This window comes from Terrapene carolina, unplaced genomic scaffold (assembly GCF_002925995.2).
Source record: "Terrapene carolina triunguis isolate 2854851 unplaced genomic scaffold, T_m_triunguis-2.0 Scaffold180, whole genome shotgun sequence".
NCBI classification, from domain to species: domain Eukaryota; kingdom Metazoa; phylum Chordata; order Testudines; family Emydidae; genus Terrapene; species Terrapene triunguis.
This window is the reverse complement of record NW_020664531.1, coordinates 3,507,429-3,525,955: the sequence shown is the minus strand read 5'-3', so window position 1 is coordinate 3,525,955 and position 18,527 is coordinate 3,507,429. Positions and strand designations below refer to the sequence as shown.

At 41.7% G+C, this 18,527-nt stretch overlaps 1 protein-coding gene across 1 annotated transcript in view; it reads right to left on the bottom strand.

Annotated features, from left to right (window-relative positions):
- LOC113407023 (contactin-associated protein-like 2) overlaps positions 1-18,527 on the bottom strand; it is a 1,116,670-nt gene that overhangs the window by 427,006 nt on the left and 671,137 nt on the right. Inside the window, exon 13 of the mRNA XM_029912069.1 lies at positions 18,239-18,439. Coding sequence (XP_029767929.1) covers positions 18,239-18,439 — 201 coding nt within the window. The remainder of the gene's footprint in view (positions 1-18,238; positions 18,440-18,527) is intronic.

The window sequence follows — 18,527 nt, the reverse complement described above, 5'->3', positions numbered from 1 at the left end:
CTGCCCAAAGCCGGTAGCGCTCGGGCAGCTCAGCTCTTAAACAGAGACGAATAGTCAAGGTAGGGAGCACAGCAGCTGCCGCCGCCAGAACCCGGGAGGGGAAGTGCCTGGCCGGTGGCGCAGGGTCTGGAAGCATGGGGGCTGCCCGAAGCCGGTAGTGCTTGGCCAGCTCGGCTTTAAACAGAGCAGAAGAGTCAGGGTAGGGAGCACAGCAACTGCCGCCGCTGGAGCCCGGGAGGGGAAGTGCCCGGCCAGCGGTATTTTTCCCGGACGCGTTCGGCTTTTTGGCAATTCCCCCTGGACGGGGGTTTGATTACCAAAAAGCCGGACATGTCCAGGAAAAACTGGACATATGGTAACCCTAACCAGGACCCATTTCTGCCTCCTGCATTGACTTTCTTTTGTAAATCTGAACAAGTTATTTAATTTCTTTGTGCTTTAGTTTCTCCATTTATAAAGACTTGCCTACATCGCACCTCATCCTGTCATGCTTGAACATGATTCTGAACAATAAATAATATGATACTGACCCCAAATGAAGGGTCAGCACAGACCAGAAAAAACTGTCTCAACACTGTTTGCTAAATGGGATATATCCCTGCTGGGAACAGGATTTAATCACAGGTAGGTGGCACAATGCTGAACACAATTACAGCTGATCTGAACTGACTGCTAGGTTGTGATCAGCAATTGTCTCAACTGTTCAAAACTATATTCAAAAACTATAACAGATGTAGGCAAGCCCTTATAGTGAAATAATCATTTATCCCACCCACTTCACAGTGATGTTGTAAGGACTAACCCATTAATTTAAATAAAACATTTTGAGAAATTTCGCTGAGAGTTGCTATAGAGATGCAAAGTATTATTATAGATTTATTATCATTTTCTGTGGTTAAACTCTTTTTGTTGGCTGCCATTTCAGATTTTTTCCCAACAGTTATTCATTTAATATGTTTTCCAGACAGTGCAATCACTATGCATGATGCTTTTCAGACATGTATGAAAATAGGGTCTGTGCCATAAAGGTCTACACTGCAATCAGGAGGTGTGATGGCAGCACGTGCACTGCTAGTTCAAGTAATAATAGCAGGGAAGTCATGGCAGCATGGGCAGCTTCACAGGCTAGCCTCACCTGGCCAGGAGCCTGGGTACCTAAAACTAGGTACAGCGTCAAGCGTCTGCCACTTCCACTTCCACAACTACTATTACACATTTTATCTAGAAAAGAGCTAGGTTGAGTGTGTCTGCATCTCCTGATGGGCGTGTAGACACACCCTAAGGATCAAAGGAGTCGATTCTGAACTATGACACCAGTGTCATTCAGGAGTAACTCCATTGTAGTCATTGTTATTCTGGTTTTACATTAGTGTATATGAGATCAGATCTGATCCTAAATGATAGCAATACAGTAACACAACAAAAATGATAGTCTCTGAGAAAAGAGTGAGAGAGAAGAAGACAGAGCAAACAGAAAGGGGATACTACTTTTTGGATGGCCTTGTTTTTGCAGAAAGCAGAAGTATCACCTCCTAAGATGTGATAATGATGGAGAGACAATTTTTCCTTTAACAAAATAGTGTGTTCCAACATGCAAACATTTCCACACACATTTACGAGACTTAATATAATAGACAGTAATGGCTTCTTTGGACTCAATGCAGTCTATCATGAAAGCCAGTATATTTGTAAATAATACATCTTAAAAATAGCCTAAGACAGTGCCTTAGAATTTCAAGCTATTAGGGCCTATCATGTAAAGTGTAAATACATGTTGCACATTTACAGCAAAAAAACCAACATGGATTTGTCAAGAATAAATCATGCCAAACAGACCTAATTTCCTTCTCTGACAGGGTTATTGGCCCAGTGAATAAGGGGGACGCTCTAGACGTAACATATCTTGATTTTAGTAAAGCTTTTGATACAGCCACACATGAACAAACTAGCAAAATGTGATTTAGATTAAATTACTATAATGCTGGTGCATATCTGGTTGAAACACTGAACTCAAAGAGTAGTTATCAATCATTTTGCTGTGAAACTAGTAGGATGTTTCTAGTGGGATCCCATAGAGGTTAGCCCTATGTCTGGTACTATTCAATATTTTCATTAATGACTTGGGCAATGGAGTGGAAAGTATGCTTATAAAAATTGCAAATGACACCAGGCCAGGAGGGATTGCAAGCACTTTGGAGGACAGGATTGAATACAAAACAACCTTGACAAATTAGAGAATTGGTGTGAAATCCACAAGATGAAATTCAATAAATTTATGTGGCAAGTAGTACACTTGCTTAGGAAGGAAAACTCAAATACACAACTACAAAATGGGGAATAACTGACTAGATGGTAGTACTGCTGAAAAGGATCTCGGGGTTATAGTAGATCACAAATTGAATACGAGTTTGCCATTGCAAAAAAGGCTAATATCATTCTGGATTGTAGTAATAGGAGTGTCATATGCAAGACATGGGAGGTAATTGTCCTGCTCTATTTGGCACCGATGAAGCCTCAGCTGGAGTATTGTGTCCAATTCTGGGCACCACACTTTAGGAAAGATGTGGACAAATTGGAGAGAGTCCAAAGAAAAGCAACAAAAATGATAAAAGGTTTAGAAAACCTGACCTATGAAAAAAGGCACATTTAGTTTTGAGAAAAGAAGACTGAAAGGGCACCTGATACCAATCTTCAAATATGTTAAGGGCTGTTATAAAGGGGACTGTAATCAATTGTTGTCCATGTCTACTGAGGGAAGACAAGTAGTAATAGGCTTAATCTCAACCAAGGGAGAAAATCTTCATGAAAATCTTTCTAATTATAAGGGTACTTAAGCTCTGGAATAAGCTTCCAATGGAGGTTGTGGAAACCTCATCATTGGAGTTTTTTAAGAACAGGTTGGACAAACACCAGTCAGGGATGGTCTACATTTAACTTGGTCCTGCCTTAGCGCAGGGAGCTGTACTTGATAATGTCTCAAGGTCCCTTCTAACTCCACATTTCTGATTCTATGAACAACAACTTAGGAAGAGTTGTTGCTGCAATGAACAGTGGCCACATAAATTATAAGTACTATCTTGCCTTTACTTGCTGGACTCTGGGTGGTGGTATAGTAGTGTTGGCTTCAGTTTGATTACCAGAACAATCCTACTATTTCTACAAAGCACCATGACCCAGGCTAGCACTATAGGACCATGCTGCTCCCGAGGGTTGCAAATAGCAGTATGTGTGTTCATTGGCTGTGGGTTGGGTCATATCCCTTAACCTGCTGATTATGCTACTATGGAGTCATAATTCACTGGCTGAGATGGTAGCTGGTCCCCACCCTCTAACTCTCTTGAAAATTAGAATGCAATTTTGCCATCCTTCTTTGTATTGAGTTAAGATGATGGCTTTCTATGCTCTCTATCCTCACTAGCAAACCTGTAAAATAAATGGCTAGGTTTGGACCCATGTCCCTGTGCACTTAAAAATGTTATGTTTGTTCATCTGCAAATCAATTGTTCCAGAAAGCACAATCATTGAACTTTCTATTCCCCCGGCCTAATCAATATGATTTCTTTTACCACTTTTTATTCCATCAGCAATGGATAGTGATCACAAGCTTTCTGCTTGCTACAAGGATCCTCTGAAAATATTAGGTATCCCACATGTATGCCCTTAAGTTGAACTGTCCCTGAGTTACAAAGGAAACTCATTGTGTACAGCAAGAAGTAGTCATGTTTGTTCACCTTGTCATATTCAGGTGGTTAGTGTGACCTTGTATATGGCACATGTCAAAAAATCCAATGTTATTTTTAAAAAGCCAATAAAAGAATTTTTGGCTATGGGGATTTTAGAAACATTTTTCTGCCTGTGAAGCAACATGGTGAAAGCATTCTCCATACCAGAGAGGAGCTAACCAAAATGCCTGATTCTAAAAACTGAAAGAGAAATCATGCTGGATGGGTGGCTCTCAAATAAATGCTGAACTCCTTATATGTGTAAGAACCCCAGCATATTGTTCTCTGTGTAGAAATCTCGAGGTACAGAAGATGTTATGCCTATAAAGACTTTAGTGCATAAAAATACAAGGAAATAATAAAACAAATAGTGATTGTTTCCATTGGCAATGGCAGTAACTAACTGTCCTCAATTAAAAATGGTTTTGCATATACTGCTCTTTGTCTTCAGCACAAATTACTTTTTCCTGTGGGCAATATTATACGTTGATAGCCCTCAGAGCCTATTTCTGCTTTTACACACACAACACACACACAAATACTTTGCCTCTTCTTCTGTTTGCAAGAACCACAGGGCAGTATATGATAGGGTTCATTAACACTCACCCTATCAAGGGGGGGCCTGTAGCCCAGTGAGCCACCTTATCTCTGTTATATTCACCGCTTTGCATTATATTCTGCTTTATTATATTCAGCTGTAATGCAAGGAACCTACAGGCTTGTATCCTATAAGACATTGGCTTTAGCAGTTAGCATGAGGCTTGAGGCCTACGAGCTTTGGAACAGACAACCTTAAGTAACTCATACATTTTGGGGAACTGGAAGTAGAGTGTAGGGGGGAATTTTGTCCATAATGACATCAGCCAACCATAGAACATGAACTGACACCAGCTTCTGGAAGGTTCTGGATGGAACATTCGACCGCAAAAGTCCCATGGCAACGAATTGATGTATATGATAATGGGGTGAAATCGTAAATACACTAACCTATAGAAGAAGGACACCTTAACACTGGTAGGAGAGGAAATACATATGCATTAGACATGGTAATGTCAGCATAACATATTATAAAAGTGGCATCCCAGGGCAGTAGGAGAGAGAGATGTAGCCCCTGGGAGGGGCCAGAATGATTGCCATTGGTGAGGATAAGGAAGGTGAAGGTGATGAAGAAGATAATGGCTAACATTTCAGGTTGTTCTAGAAGGGATGTGTGAGTATGGATGTTCAGATTTACTTTCTGTATTATCTCTATCTACCTTACTGAGTTAGAGTGTGTGTGACTTTGCTAAATGTATTAATAAATTATTTATTTGTAAATACAGAAGAATTCCTATAGTGTGAGTGTTGCACCTGTGCAAATCGGGGTTCCCAACTATATAATAATTTTAATGATACTGGGCCTGATCTCGGACAAGAACCAGTCAACCCTCAAAGTGATAGATCAGGACACACACACACACACACACACACACACACACACACACTTTGCCTCTTCTTCTGTTTGCACGAACCACAGGGCAGTATATGAAATGACTGAAGAGAGCCGTAAGAAAATAATTAGATACTAAAAGGAAAAAGGAAAAAAACATATGCAATTACTAACAGAGATAGTAAAAGAAGAAGAACTTCTTACCCCAGGCACTCACTTTGAGAGACAATGAAAAAACATTTAAATAGACTAGTTGTCTACTGGAAGAGAAGTAAATATGACAAGACATGCCAGCAGAAGCACATAGAAAAAGATGTTCCTGGGTGAAATGTCTTTGTGCTCATCTTGGCAATCAAACTACATTCACCTTCATCTTTAAATACATTTTGCAGCACAATCAATGCCTCAGAAAGTATTTTGATGGAACAACAGGCTATAAATTTCTACAACACAGTAGAAGGAGTATCTCTGATGAAGTAAGAATAATAAAACATAGCATCTGAGGACACCTCAGTCTGAGGAACAGTTCCAGACTGATGTGTCAGGAGAGGAAGTTTTTGGGAAAAAATGATAAATTAAACAGTAATAAATCACCAAGTAACTCAAATATGAAACTGCAGAACTATTAACCATGGTATGTAAACTATCACTTAAATCAGCTTCTGTACAAGATGACTAGAGGATAGTTAATGTGACACCAATATTTTAAAAAGGCTCCAGAAGCAATCAAGGAAATTACAGGCCAGTGAGCCTAATCTCAATACCAGGCAAATTGGTTGAAATTATAGTAAAGAACAGAATTATCAGACATATAGATGAACACAAAATGTTGGAGAAGACTTTACACAGCTTTTGCCTCACCAATCTATTAGAACTCTTTGAGGATGTCAACAAACATGTGGACAAGGGTGATCCGATGGACATACTGTACTTGGACTTTCAGAAAGCCTTTGACAAAGTCCCTCACCAAAGGCTCTTAAGCAAAGTAAGCTGTAATGGGATAACAGGGAAGGTCCTTTCATGGTTGAAAGACAGGAAATAAAATTTAGGAGTAAATGGTCAGTTTTTATCATGGAAAGAGGGAAATGGGAGGGCAGGGTTCCCTAAGGATCTGTAATGGGACCAGTGCTGTTCAACATATTAATAAATGATCTGAAAAGAGGAGTAAATAGTGAGTTGGCAAAGTTTTACTCTATACAAAATTACTCAAGATAGTTAAGTCCAAAGAGGACTGTGAAGAGTCACAAAGGGATCTCACAAAACTGGGTGATTGGGCAACAAAATGGCAGATTAAATTCAATGTTGATAAATGTAAAGTAATGCACATTGGAAAACATAATCCCAATTATACATACAAAATGATGGGGTCTAAATTAGCTGTTACCACTCACGAAAGAGTTCTTGGAGTCTTCACGGATAGTTCTCTGAAAACATCTGCTCAATGTGCAGTGGCAGTCAAAAAAACTAACTGAATGATAGGAACCATTCGGAAAGCGATAGATAAGAAGTCAGAAAATATCATAATGCTGCTATATAAATCCATGGTGTGCCCACACATTGAATACTGTGTGCAGTTCTGGTCATCCCATCTCAAATATATATATTAGAAATGGAAAAAGTACAGAGAAGGGAAAAATGATTAAGGGTATGGATCAACTTCCATATGAGGAGATTAAAAAGAGAGGAACTGTTCATCTTAGAAAAGAGACGACTAAGGAGGGTATGATGGAGGTCTATAAAATAGTTAATGGTGTGGAGAAAATGAATAAGAAGTACTATTTATCCCTTCACATAACACAAGAACCGGGGTCATCCAATGAAATTAATAGTCAGCAGGTTTAAAACAAAGACAAAGGAAGGGTTTTTTCACACAATGCACAATCAACCAGTGGAATTCATTGCCGGGGCCGTTGTGAAGGCCAAAAATATAACTGAGTTCGAAAAGGAATTAGACAAGTTAATGAAGGCTAGGTCTATCAATGGCTATTAGGTAAGGTGGTCAGGGATGCAATGCCATGCTCCAAGTATCCTTACATCTCTGACAGATGCTAGGACAGGTCAACAGGGGATGGCCTACTTGATAAAATTGGTCTTTCTGTTCATTCCCTCTGAAGCATCTGGCATCAACCATTTTCAGAAGACAGGATACTGGGCTAGATGGACCATTGGTATTTCCCAGTATGGCCATTCTTATATTCACTTATAAAATGCTTTATATATTTGCAAAGTGGTGCATAAGCATTAACTAAAACAGTCTCACAACACTAATGTGCAGATAATAGCATATTAATGTTGTTACAGAGGGCAAGATGAGACCAGGGTTAACTGATGTTCCCAACAGCAAGTCAGCAGGCAGAGCCAGGAGTAGAGTTTAGGACAACCTGACTCTGTGCCCTGTGGTGAACCAGGAGAGGATATTGACCCGCAAGAAAATGAAACAGCATAATCTCAGTCATGGTAAGGACATAAACGGAGCAGGACAGAAGGAAGAGGAGAAGGGGAATTTTGTAATTACACAACCTCATCGTTCCTTTTGCAGAGAGCTTACCTCTGAAGAGAACTCTATTAAATTTTAAAAAGGCCTGTGGTGGGGCGGCTGCCCCACACACGGAGAGTGTGGGCTGCGGCAGGCCGGGGCGCCTGCGTAGATGCGCAGCCAATCCGGGCAGGGCTTACGGGGAGCCAATCACAGGACAGATTGGGGCCAGCCAATCAGGGCCCAGCTCAGCCATATAAAAGACTGCTCAGAGCAAGAGCAGTCAGTCTGTCCCAGGCCTTCAGAGGGGAAGGTCTGTCTCCAGAGCTGGGAGGCCAGCACCACGGACAACGCAGTGCAGGCCAGCTTCAGAGAGGGGGAGAAGGCCCTGCTACGTAGCCTGTCAGGCGGCAGGTCGGGAAGGAGAAGGCCTAGCACAGGGAAGGGCCGTTGGGGAAGTGGTCCAGAGGAGTAGTCAGAGGAGGTAGGAGAAGGAAGACAGCAAGACTGTCGCTAGAGGGCCTCTGGACCGGGACTCAGAGTAGTGGGCGGGCCTGAGTCCCCCCCCCCTTTTCCCCGTTATTGTTCTATTGGGCCATACCCTCAGCCATAGGCCGCAGGGAGCGGCCGGCCGAGGCTACACCAGATCCTTGACCGAGGGGGTCGGACTTGAAGGTGTAAGACTGTGGGCCATCCAACCTCCCCCGGAAGGAGGTGTGAATGAACAAGGGGACACTGTCGGAGGACAGTGTTCCAGAAGAGGACGCTGAGCGTTGGGAGCAACGCGAGTCCGTACGCCAACTGAAGGCGAGACGACAGGCGGGATGTCACCAGAAGGGGGCGCTCTACCGGACCAAACCAATTCCCCGAGACGACCGGTAGGAGGCGCCACAGTGGTGAGTCCCAACTCTGTCACAAGGCCATATTAATATAGATGACTAAAACTGAGCACTCATATAACAGAGCTGGTCTAAAAAGAAAAAACAATTTAAGGAATGTAAGTGAAGTTTGTTTTCCATTTAATAGTTTACATGGACCAATTTTCCAATGTTTCATATAATTTGAAAAAAATATATAAAATATCAAAAATATTTGTATCAAAATTACTATAAAATGTTTATGAAGTGTAGTTGTAGCCATGTCGGTCCCAGGATATTAGAGACAAGCAGGTGAGGTAATATCTTTTATTGGACCAACTGTCTCTCTCACCAACAGAAGATGGCCCAATAAAAAATATTACCTCACCCACCTTCTCTCTCTCTAAAATGTTTAGTTTACTGAAAACTATTTTCTTACATATTTTGACTAAGATATTAATAAAAGTGTAATGAAAAATATCAATTACATTTTTTGCAAATGTTTTGTTTAAAAGTCATTTTCAACTAAATTTTTTTGTACAAAAAATTGCAACCAGCTGTATGATACAGCACTGTTCATCCATATATCTCAATGTTATGCAATGGCAGGTAAGCATTTTTCTCACTTTTATAGATAAGAAAACTGAGGCATAATAAGGTTAAGGTCAAAGACAGTCAGTAGCAGATGTGTGACTAGAACCCCAGTTTCCTGATAGATGCTCTATTTACTGAACCACACTGCCTTCTTTTAATAATGTTTTTAAGCTAATCCTATATAGACCTGTGCAAATATGTATATTAGAAATGAAATGAACATATTTGGACTTTTCATTGTGTTCATGAAAAGGAAAAGGAAATTTACTATAAATGAAAGATAAATTATTTTTAATATACATGCAGCCATACTTTCTGGATCTGTAAACCTCTGAGATATCATAAACTAAGCCAAATCTGACCTGCTCACCAAGAAGGAAGATCTGCAAAGAAAGCTCAGGATTCTACTAGAAGTAATGTAAGTGGGCACTTCTTTAGGAATGCAATAAAACATGTATGGTTTTAAAATCAGCCTTTAGAAGTAACAGGATAATGACTGCCTCACTTCCCCCCCCTAGAAAGGTGGATAATGGCTCTTTCATATAATAGGCAGAGAATACTTCTGGAGGGAATGAATAATGAGAAATAACTGTACTCCCAAACAAATTTGTGAATGTGCTGTTACAATTATAATATTAAAAGTCAAATTCATCATTCTTTCTTAAGGAGGAATGCTAAGAGTCACTTAGTCTTAAGACTGTTGTTCTGCTTTCCATTGCAGTGCTCTGATATGCACAATGTTATAGCTAACACTATTATGGTTTCTGGGAAATATCAAGGTAAAATCTGGCATGATCCATTTGGAGATATCTGAGTGAGCTCGGGAAGCAAGAGGAGGAGACAGTGAACTGGGGAATTTAGCAAAGACCAGTAGGGTTAAAGAAATTTCATGAGAGAAGCAACTAGAAGAGCAAAGTGTGATTCAGATAAAAGCAGGACAACTAACATGATGGTCATGGGAGCTACCGGGAAACTCAGAGTTGTTTGAGAGGGTTAGGAAAAAGCATAGTAAAAGGAGCTCAGAATGGATGGGGAATATTATAATTTAACATCCAGGATGACTTCTAGACCAAAGCTAAACCTAAATATAAGGGCCAAAACACCTTTTTGCTTTTCCGTTAGAAACCTTTTACTTAGGGGTTTATAGGTTACTAGCCTAGACACTTCAAAACTACAGCCCAATGGCTAAGAGGAGGTAATTTTTTTAATGCCAAAAAGTTTTCTTTAAAACGTAAACCATTGGCTTCCCATTTACAGTGGGTGTGAATGTGTGAAAGTATTAGCTTGGCTGCCACCCACTGGAAAACCCATTGCAATGGAGTGGATGAAAACCAGGCTGGTCATTTTGCCAAAAAGGTGATAGTGAGGAAGAAGGGATCATCCAGCAGCCCCCTGAATCAATTAAGGGTGGAGACCTGTGGGCACCCTTCCCAGAAGACAGCAACAGTGAATGGAAGCTGAGGCCTGGGCAAGGCTGGGATCAATTTCCACTTCTAAATCCATGGCAGTGGAAATTCTCCTTTTTTGGTTCACTCATGAAAGAAAATGGGTGCGCATCTAGCATTCCAGATCTGCTAACATCCAAAGATTAGGGGTGTTTAGATCTAGCATCTGAGGTTGGACCCATATCTAATAATTATACCATATAATAATTTATGTTCACTTTTTTTGAGCTAGTTTACCCATAAGTCTTTTTTAATATCTGTATTACAATCATTTTATGCTTATAATTATAAAATCAGCCTCTTTAGCTGTTAAAATGATGTAAAAATAGGTTTTGTTGAATTCTTGGAGCCACCGTATAATGATTGTTTACACCCAGGCATGAAACAATAATTATTCTAGTACAGCAGTAACTCTGTTTTATGCTTTTCATATGCCTGCAATCACCACATTCTGCCTCCACAGGCAACATGAATGAAACTGGCATGCAGCACCACCTGATCTGGTTCTGTTCACTACTTCTGTGCTTTCAGCTCTCATGCTCTGCTTGTGTGCTTCTGATTTCTACAGCTCCGTAAAATGACAGACACACATTCATTCAGAACGCTGCAGCCTTCCTCCTTTCAGCCAACTCTCCTCTGCGGATTAAAGAAAGAACAACAGAACCAGCGTACACTCTCCTCTCTGCTTCATATATAGACATATATGGCTCCTAAAATGTTCTCCAACCGCACGTGATCAATTTACAGTGTGTGTTATAGACTGCTGACAATGATGGATGAAGTGATATAGCTGTATCATTGTACTATAGTCTACTAGGATAGATGTATGTTTTTGTACTGTAAATCACTTTCTTTGCAAGAAACTGAAATTGCTGGAATCTTCATTCTCAGACAAGGAATCCAGCTCCTGCTCTGCTGTTTCTCCCCATCCCTGACTGATGGGACTGGAAAGAGCATGCCACTCAACCGCCTTCAGCAGACTACTTGGAAATGGGGAAACTTCTCTCTCTCTTTCACTCACGACCCCACCAACTGAAAGAAACTGTGGGCACCAGGAACTCAGATCATATCTGAACATTTTGGATGTGCTTGGTAGTAGAGATGTCATTATCTGCTCATAATGAAAGTTCCCCCCACGGAAAAAAAAGGGAGAGAAAGGGACATACCAGAAATGTACTTCTCAAACTGGGCTCCACGGGCCCCGCTGATCAACTCCTCCCCCTCCCTCCCTCAACTCCTCCCAGCACCTCCTGCTCGCCAGGGAACAGCTATTCAGCGGCATGCAGGACGCACTGGGAGGGAGGGGGAGGAGCGGGGACAGGGCATGCTTGAGGGAGGGGGCAGAAAGAGGTGGGGAAGAGGAGGGGCAGAGGTGGAGCAGGAGCAGGAAGAGGTAGGGCAGGGCCTGGGGCTGAGTGGGCAGTTTGGGGGTCTGCAAAAATTTTTAAATCAAAATGGGGGTCCTTGGGTTGCTAAAGTTTGAGAACTGCTGATCTATGCAATAAAACCCATCTATTTTGTTGGTTTTGTTCTAAACATAAATATATTATTAAGATGGAATTAAGGTTGTATGAATTTATCACTTTATGCAGATGTTGACAGTAATAAGTACTTGTATTACAGTATTACCAAGGTCAATGCCCCTTTGTGCTAGACACTTTATATACACATACTAAAAGACAGTCCTTTCTCCAAAGAGTTCACCATTTCAATAGGCAAGACAGAAATAAGGAAGTATTATTATCCCCATTTTACCTGACAAACACACACACAATGAAGGGACTTGCTTTAGGTCACAGAGGGAATTTGTAGCAGTCAGGAATTGAACCTAAATCTCCTGAGTCCCAGTTCAGTGCCTTCACCACAAGATTATCCTTCTTCACGTCACACAGACTGTTAGACACTAGCTCTGAGAACCAGCATTTACACCCTAATGGTAGCTGGCCCTCTCTAAGTCTGTAGTCAGGGCTGGTGCAACCACTTAGGCAAACTAGGCGGCCACCTAGGGCGCCTAGTGGTTGAGGGCGCCTAAAAGCCCGCTCAGGCGAGGAGGTGGAGTGGAGGTGAGCTGGGGCGGAGGGGGGTCAGGGGGCGCGGGGAGGGGAACCGCAGTAACAGGGGGGGCGCACAGGGGAACCGCTCCCCGCCCCAGATCACCTCCACTCTGCCTCCTCTGCTGAGCACACAGCTCCCGCTCTAAGTCTCCTCCAATCGGTGCCGCAAGCCTGGGAGGGGAGGAGAATTAGAGCGGCGCTGGCGTGCTCAGCAGAGGAGAGCTTGGACAGGCTCCCTGGGCAGGGTTAGCTGCTGTGGGGGGGGGCTCCCCGGGCAGGGTTAGCTGCCGCGGGGGGGGGGTGGGGTTGGCTGCGGGGGGGGGGGCTCCTCAGGTGGGAGGGGCGGGCGGGTGTGGTTAGCTGCCATGGGGAGGGGGCGCAAGGTGGAAGTTTCGCCTAGGGCGCGAAACTTCCTTGCACCGGCCCTGTCTGTAGTACATCTATAAATGTATTTATTACACATTGGGGTAAGATAGTAGCATCTTGTGTATTTTTGGACTCATTCAGGCAAGTTGCCCAGTTATTTTGATCAAATGTTTTTAATTATTTTTCATTAAGACACTGAAAAAGGCCTGTAGGCACGGGTGCCAAAATAATTATTTTTAAGATGAAAAAAACAGGCAACAAAAAGTATCACACTTCCAGACACAGTCTTTCTTTTCTATTTTACTAGTTTTATCCATTGGAGCCCTGTTCTGCTGAGCCTCTGCTGGAGGCTTTTGAGAAATCTTTTGATTAATTTACCATTGCCAGTCACTGGAATATCCACAATCCTGTTGTCACAGCATCTCTCTTACACCAAGCGGAAGGGCTATAGGGTTGTGTCCTGTGGGATCATGCACAATCCCCATTGCTAGGACTGCCTGTTGAAATGAATCTCTTATGGGGATATAATTTAGTGTGTTTGCTGAGATGAAACTGCATTAGAAAGAGAGTAGAGCACATAAAAATAGAATAAAGAAAACAAAGACGAGTTCTGATCTGAAAAGACTACTGAGCTGGCCTCACTCAGCTGACTAGTGTATTGGTCCAAAGTAGAATAATAATAATACCTAACTCTTATATAGCACTTTCCGTCCATAGATCTCAAAATACTTTACAAAGAGAGTGTTTTGAGAACACAATAGGCAGCAGGAGTGTTCAGATTCAATATCAGAAGCATGAGGAGACAATTAATAATGCAAAGCATATGTAGATAATGTGTTTTCAAATTGCTGTCACTTGTGGACTGGTATCCCTTCAGACTGAGAGGAACTAATGAAATCCTGATAGGGAAATAACATTTCCTGCAGAGAAGGATCTTGCCAAAACTGCATTTTGCTGCAGACGCCACTGCAAGAATTCACTTTTCTGTATTAATAGCAATAATACATTAGGACAGCTAATACACCTCTACCCCGATATAACACTGAACTGGGTTTTCCTGATTTTCTACCTTACCCTTAATGATATTTTACAATAGGACTGGGAGACTTAATTTGGTTTAATTGGACACTAATATTTCTGAAGTGTATTAAGGGAAAAATTCAATGCCATGGACAAGTATCTGATCAAAACCATGGGCAAATTCCTGGCTCCAGTCAAGTCAATGGGAGCTTGACATTTATGTTAGTAGGGACAGGAAAAACACAAGAAATACACAATTGGAGGTTTTCTCTTTTCCTTTTCTGGGAACCATACTACAGTGATTATATGTAAAATCCCTTGATGGGGGAAGTCACACAAGTTTTCTAAGCCGTGGTCAGAGATGAATTTCATGTCATGTTACATTTAGCAAATGATAAGGCAATCCTCCAAAAAATAAACAGAAGGAAGAAGGAAAACATGAGTTCCTTGGCAAGTCATTGAGCAGAGCCAAAGAACAAATAGTTTAGAGGAGAAGAAAAATTATTGGCATCTCCCCTATTTACAGATAAATCACTGCTATACTGTGTGTACAAACTATTACTGGTATTATGCAAACAGTGCAATAGGATTCTTTGTTAATGCCTGTATTAAGATTGTCTGCTTATACTCCCATTTATCCAAAGCTCCACATTATCCAAAACCCTTCCTTGACTCCCAGCATCAGGGCCGCCCAGAAGATTCAGGGGGCCTGGGGCAAAGCAATTTCAGGGGCCCCTTCCATAAAAAAAAGTTGCAATACTATAGAATACTATATTCTCGTGGGGGCTCCTGTGGGGCCCAGGGCAAATTGCCCCACTTGCCCCCCTCCCCCCCGGGCAGCCCTGCCCAGCATGAGATACAATGGAGTGGAACCCCCCTGCCAGGACTTGGAGGTGGAGGAAGACGAGTCCCTGGCTGCGGGGAAGACCACCCTGGTGCTGAATAGCTCCTATGGCAGCATAGGGAGCCCTCTGCAGCCCCACTGTCACTGGAGTGAGCGAACAGGGCCCTGAAAAGGGAGCTGAGGATGGTGTCCTGCAAAGCTGCAAGGCCAATGACACATGATCTTCAAGCGCAAGGTGCAGGGAAGGCTGTGGCTCTGGTGGGGACCCTGGTGGGGCAGAGCAGAGTCTTTCCCAGCGGTCGGTGCTCTGCCCCTCCAGAGCCGCAGCCTCCTCACTGCACCGTACACCTTCAGAGACAGTGTGGCAGCGGTCCTGAGGCCGTGCAGGGAACCCTCTGCAGCCCCAGTGCCATGTCAGCAGGGTAGAGCAGTGACTCCTGGCCAAGACTGCAAGGAGGAAGATGATGATGACGAACCCTTGGTTCTGGCAGAGGCCACTGTGCTACCTAATGGCTCCTGCTGTCTCAATAAACAGAACTCCTGATTAACAAAGTAAAATCCATATCCACCATGCTATTTGGGGATCTACTGTATTACATGCCAGACTTGAAAACATGAGATAGTGTTTCCCTGAACAATATGTAGGAGCAAGATTTTATAATTGTACTATGAGAATTAATGTATGATTTGATTTTATCCTGCCCGCTACCCTTTTTGAATAGCAGAAAGGAATGACAGACCAGAACAATCCTTATGACTGATTATGGTCACCCTTTCGTTTTAGGATAAGTTATAATGTCTACTATGGTTTCCTATATGTATTACAAATCAGGCACTCTAGTTAAATATACATTTCTTTGTTTTAAAGTTTTAGTAAGTAAGAGACAGGATCTTGTATTGTGTCTATGTTAAGGAGATTAGAGGAACGTTGAGGGCCTGAAGCCCCAACGTGAATTATTTTAGTTATAAGATTTAGCAAGGCTTGATTTACAATGTATTCTGCTGAATATAAAATACTGCTGTCTGTATACCTTTGAAGGTTTCTGTAAGAGATTGTTTGTGTGAATGAGGAATGCATGCATCAATAAAAGATAAGGTGTGAAAGCCATCACAAATGTCCAGATGGTCAAGAAAAAGTGAGAGACTTGGAAAGACCAGGAGACAATCAGAAAACATCCATTGTATCTGATGCTAAACATGTTAGCAGCATTGACGACCTCAGAGGTGAGGCAGGCACTCCTGAAGGCGAGACAACAAACAGGAGATAACGATGGGAAACCCGATAATAACAATCACATGATAACAGCAGAAAACCCCAAGATTAACACCATTTAAGGACTAATGATTACAGGATGACATTGCAAAATGCATGGACTCAAATGGGAATTTACAACTATAAAGCTGGGGTGTTTTGCCATGGAACTCTGGGTTCAGTCCTGCAAAGCCTCAGATCATTGGATCGCGGCCAACAGAGCCCAGCTCCACACTCGTGCTCAATCTAACTGGCCATTAGACTGACTCGAGCTACAACAGACTGGTAACTATAAACATCAACTGGCAGGACTCTGTGTGTGTGTGTGACTGAAAAGCATATGCTAACTGTTGTATTTTCAATAAATGCGGCGTATTTGCCTTCTCCTCTATAAAAGATCCCATGTGCTTTGTATAGCATAACAAACACACCAACAGGTCTTTCAGAAAGATTCAACCTGTATGGTTTGCAAGTACAATGCTGTAATGAGACTAAATACAGTAAACTGACCCGCAATTTAATATTCCTAACTAGTTTTTTTTCAGTTCCTATAAAGCATGCCATCGTTTTTCTTTATCTGAAACCAAGGGCAAAATTCTGTGTAAGAAAATGCACAGATTTCAGTTGGATTTATGCATGCATTTTGGAAGGCAAAATTTCATCTTGTGGTGTTGGTCTTATAGGCTCATAAAAAAGGCAAAGTTAACAATTCACTCGTCGTAAACCATGAACATCAGAAGGCTTTTACGAACTTTTATAATTAATTCATGCCCACAAGCCAGTCTTACATCTAAGTGCTAAAACTTGCCCAGGGGTGCATGCATACAACCCCCTTCTGATGCACATGTGAGCACTGTGCATGTGTCTCAGGGCAGAACGCAGCCACAATCCGGCCACTTGCCCCAGCCTAGAAATGATGCAGGATCCTTTACATTAAAAGCACAAGAAGGCCCAGCATATTTACTTCTTTGCAAATTCTCCTCGCTATGCTAAATTAAACAGAATAATAACAGAGACAAATCATACATTAGAAATAGTTCAAAAACGGCCAGGAGGAGGGACTAGAAAAACGAGCTGTGCAGTATAAATTCACTAGCTCTAAATTACAACAGAATACTTATGGAAATCCACATGCATGCCAAATGAATTACTTAGCAGCAGCACCATAAGAAAATATACTAAAATGAATTCATGAGTCTGAGGCACTTAAAATAAAGGATAACATTTTAAATGTCCAGCCATTAGTTTTGTTTGATACCCGTTTTAATTGCATCTATCATAATGAATTAATTTCACCATCATGCAGATATATTATGTGCTTGCATTTATAATCCAGTCTTAGTTAAGTGCCAGTAAATGGATACTTAAAATCAAATGTTATCAGAAACAATTACTGTACCCATTATGTCTTTGAAATGGCAAGTTGGGGGCTTTCTAAAATGTACTTTCTTTCTATGCCATTTTACTGATACGGTAGAAAACTTGCTGCAACAACTAATATTTTTGCTTGCATCAGGGATAAATTAGCTATAGCTTGTTAAAATCGAATGTTTATACACCAGTGTGGTACTGTATCAGAAAGTTATAGAGCAAAAAGATAACCTAGTGACAGGCATTAATATTAATAAAGATGTATGGCTCTCTTGGCACAGCCATCTTATTGTGAAGCTCCTTTTCCCACTATTTGCAAGGTGGCGGGTTGCACACAATATTCCAGCTTGATCTAAAACCGAGGTTAACTAAAGAAATCAATGGGCCAGATCTTGCAGCCCTTATTCATGTAAAGGTCTCACTGATTCAATAGGAGTTATGCCTCAGTCAGGGCTGCAGGATATGGCCTCAAGTAATTTACTTATTGCTTATATTGAGCAATCCTTCAATCAAAGCCATCTTGTTACATGATTAGCCTCCCTTTTCAGAAGCACAGAATTGACAGAAATCTCTCTCATTACAAAAACTGATTTAAGTAACAAGCAACCCATAGGCTAAACCTCCTAGGAAAAAAATTACAATGATATATTTATCTACCTTTCTGTAACCTTTCACGAGCAGCCACAAGAAGAATTAAATAAGTTAACTGCCTGAACAGGTTACCTCAACATCGCACCTGTTGAATTGTTCAATTAATGTGGAACTCCAGCAGAGATGGTAATTAAGTGACATTTCACTCTCAGCCTACCTGGGGTGTTCAGCAGCCTTGACATCTTGCAGGAGTAGGAGATGTACTGCTCACAATATTCAGCACTACTGGTGATGGCAGAGATCTGATCCATGGTGGCACTGTAATTGAGCTGTAATACAGAGTATTTTTCCGGGCCGTTGCCTACCACTGAAGTCTGCATCTGCAGATCATGATACACAGTTGACCACACTTTATCCTCTAGAAGAAAAAAAGTGAAGTAAAGAAAGAATTAATGAATGAAAGAAATTGGAAGTGAGTTAAAATAATTATAGTTTTTGACGAATAA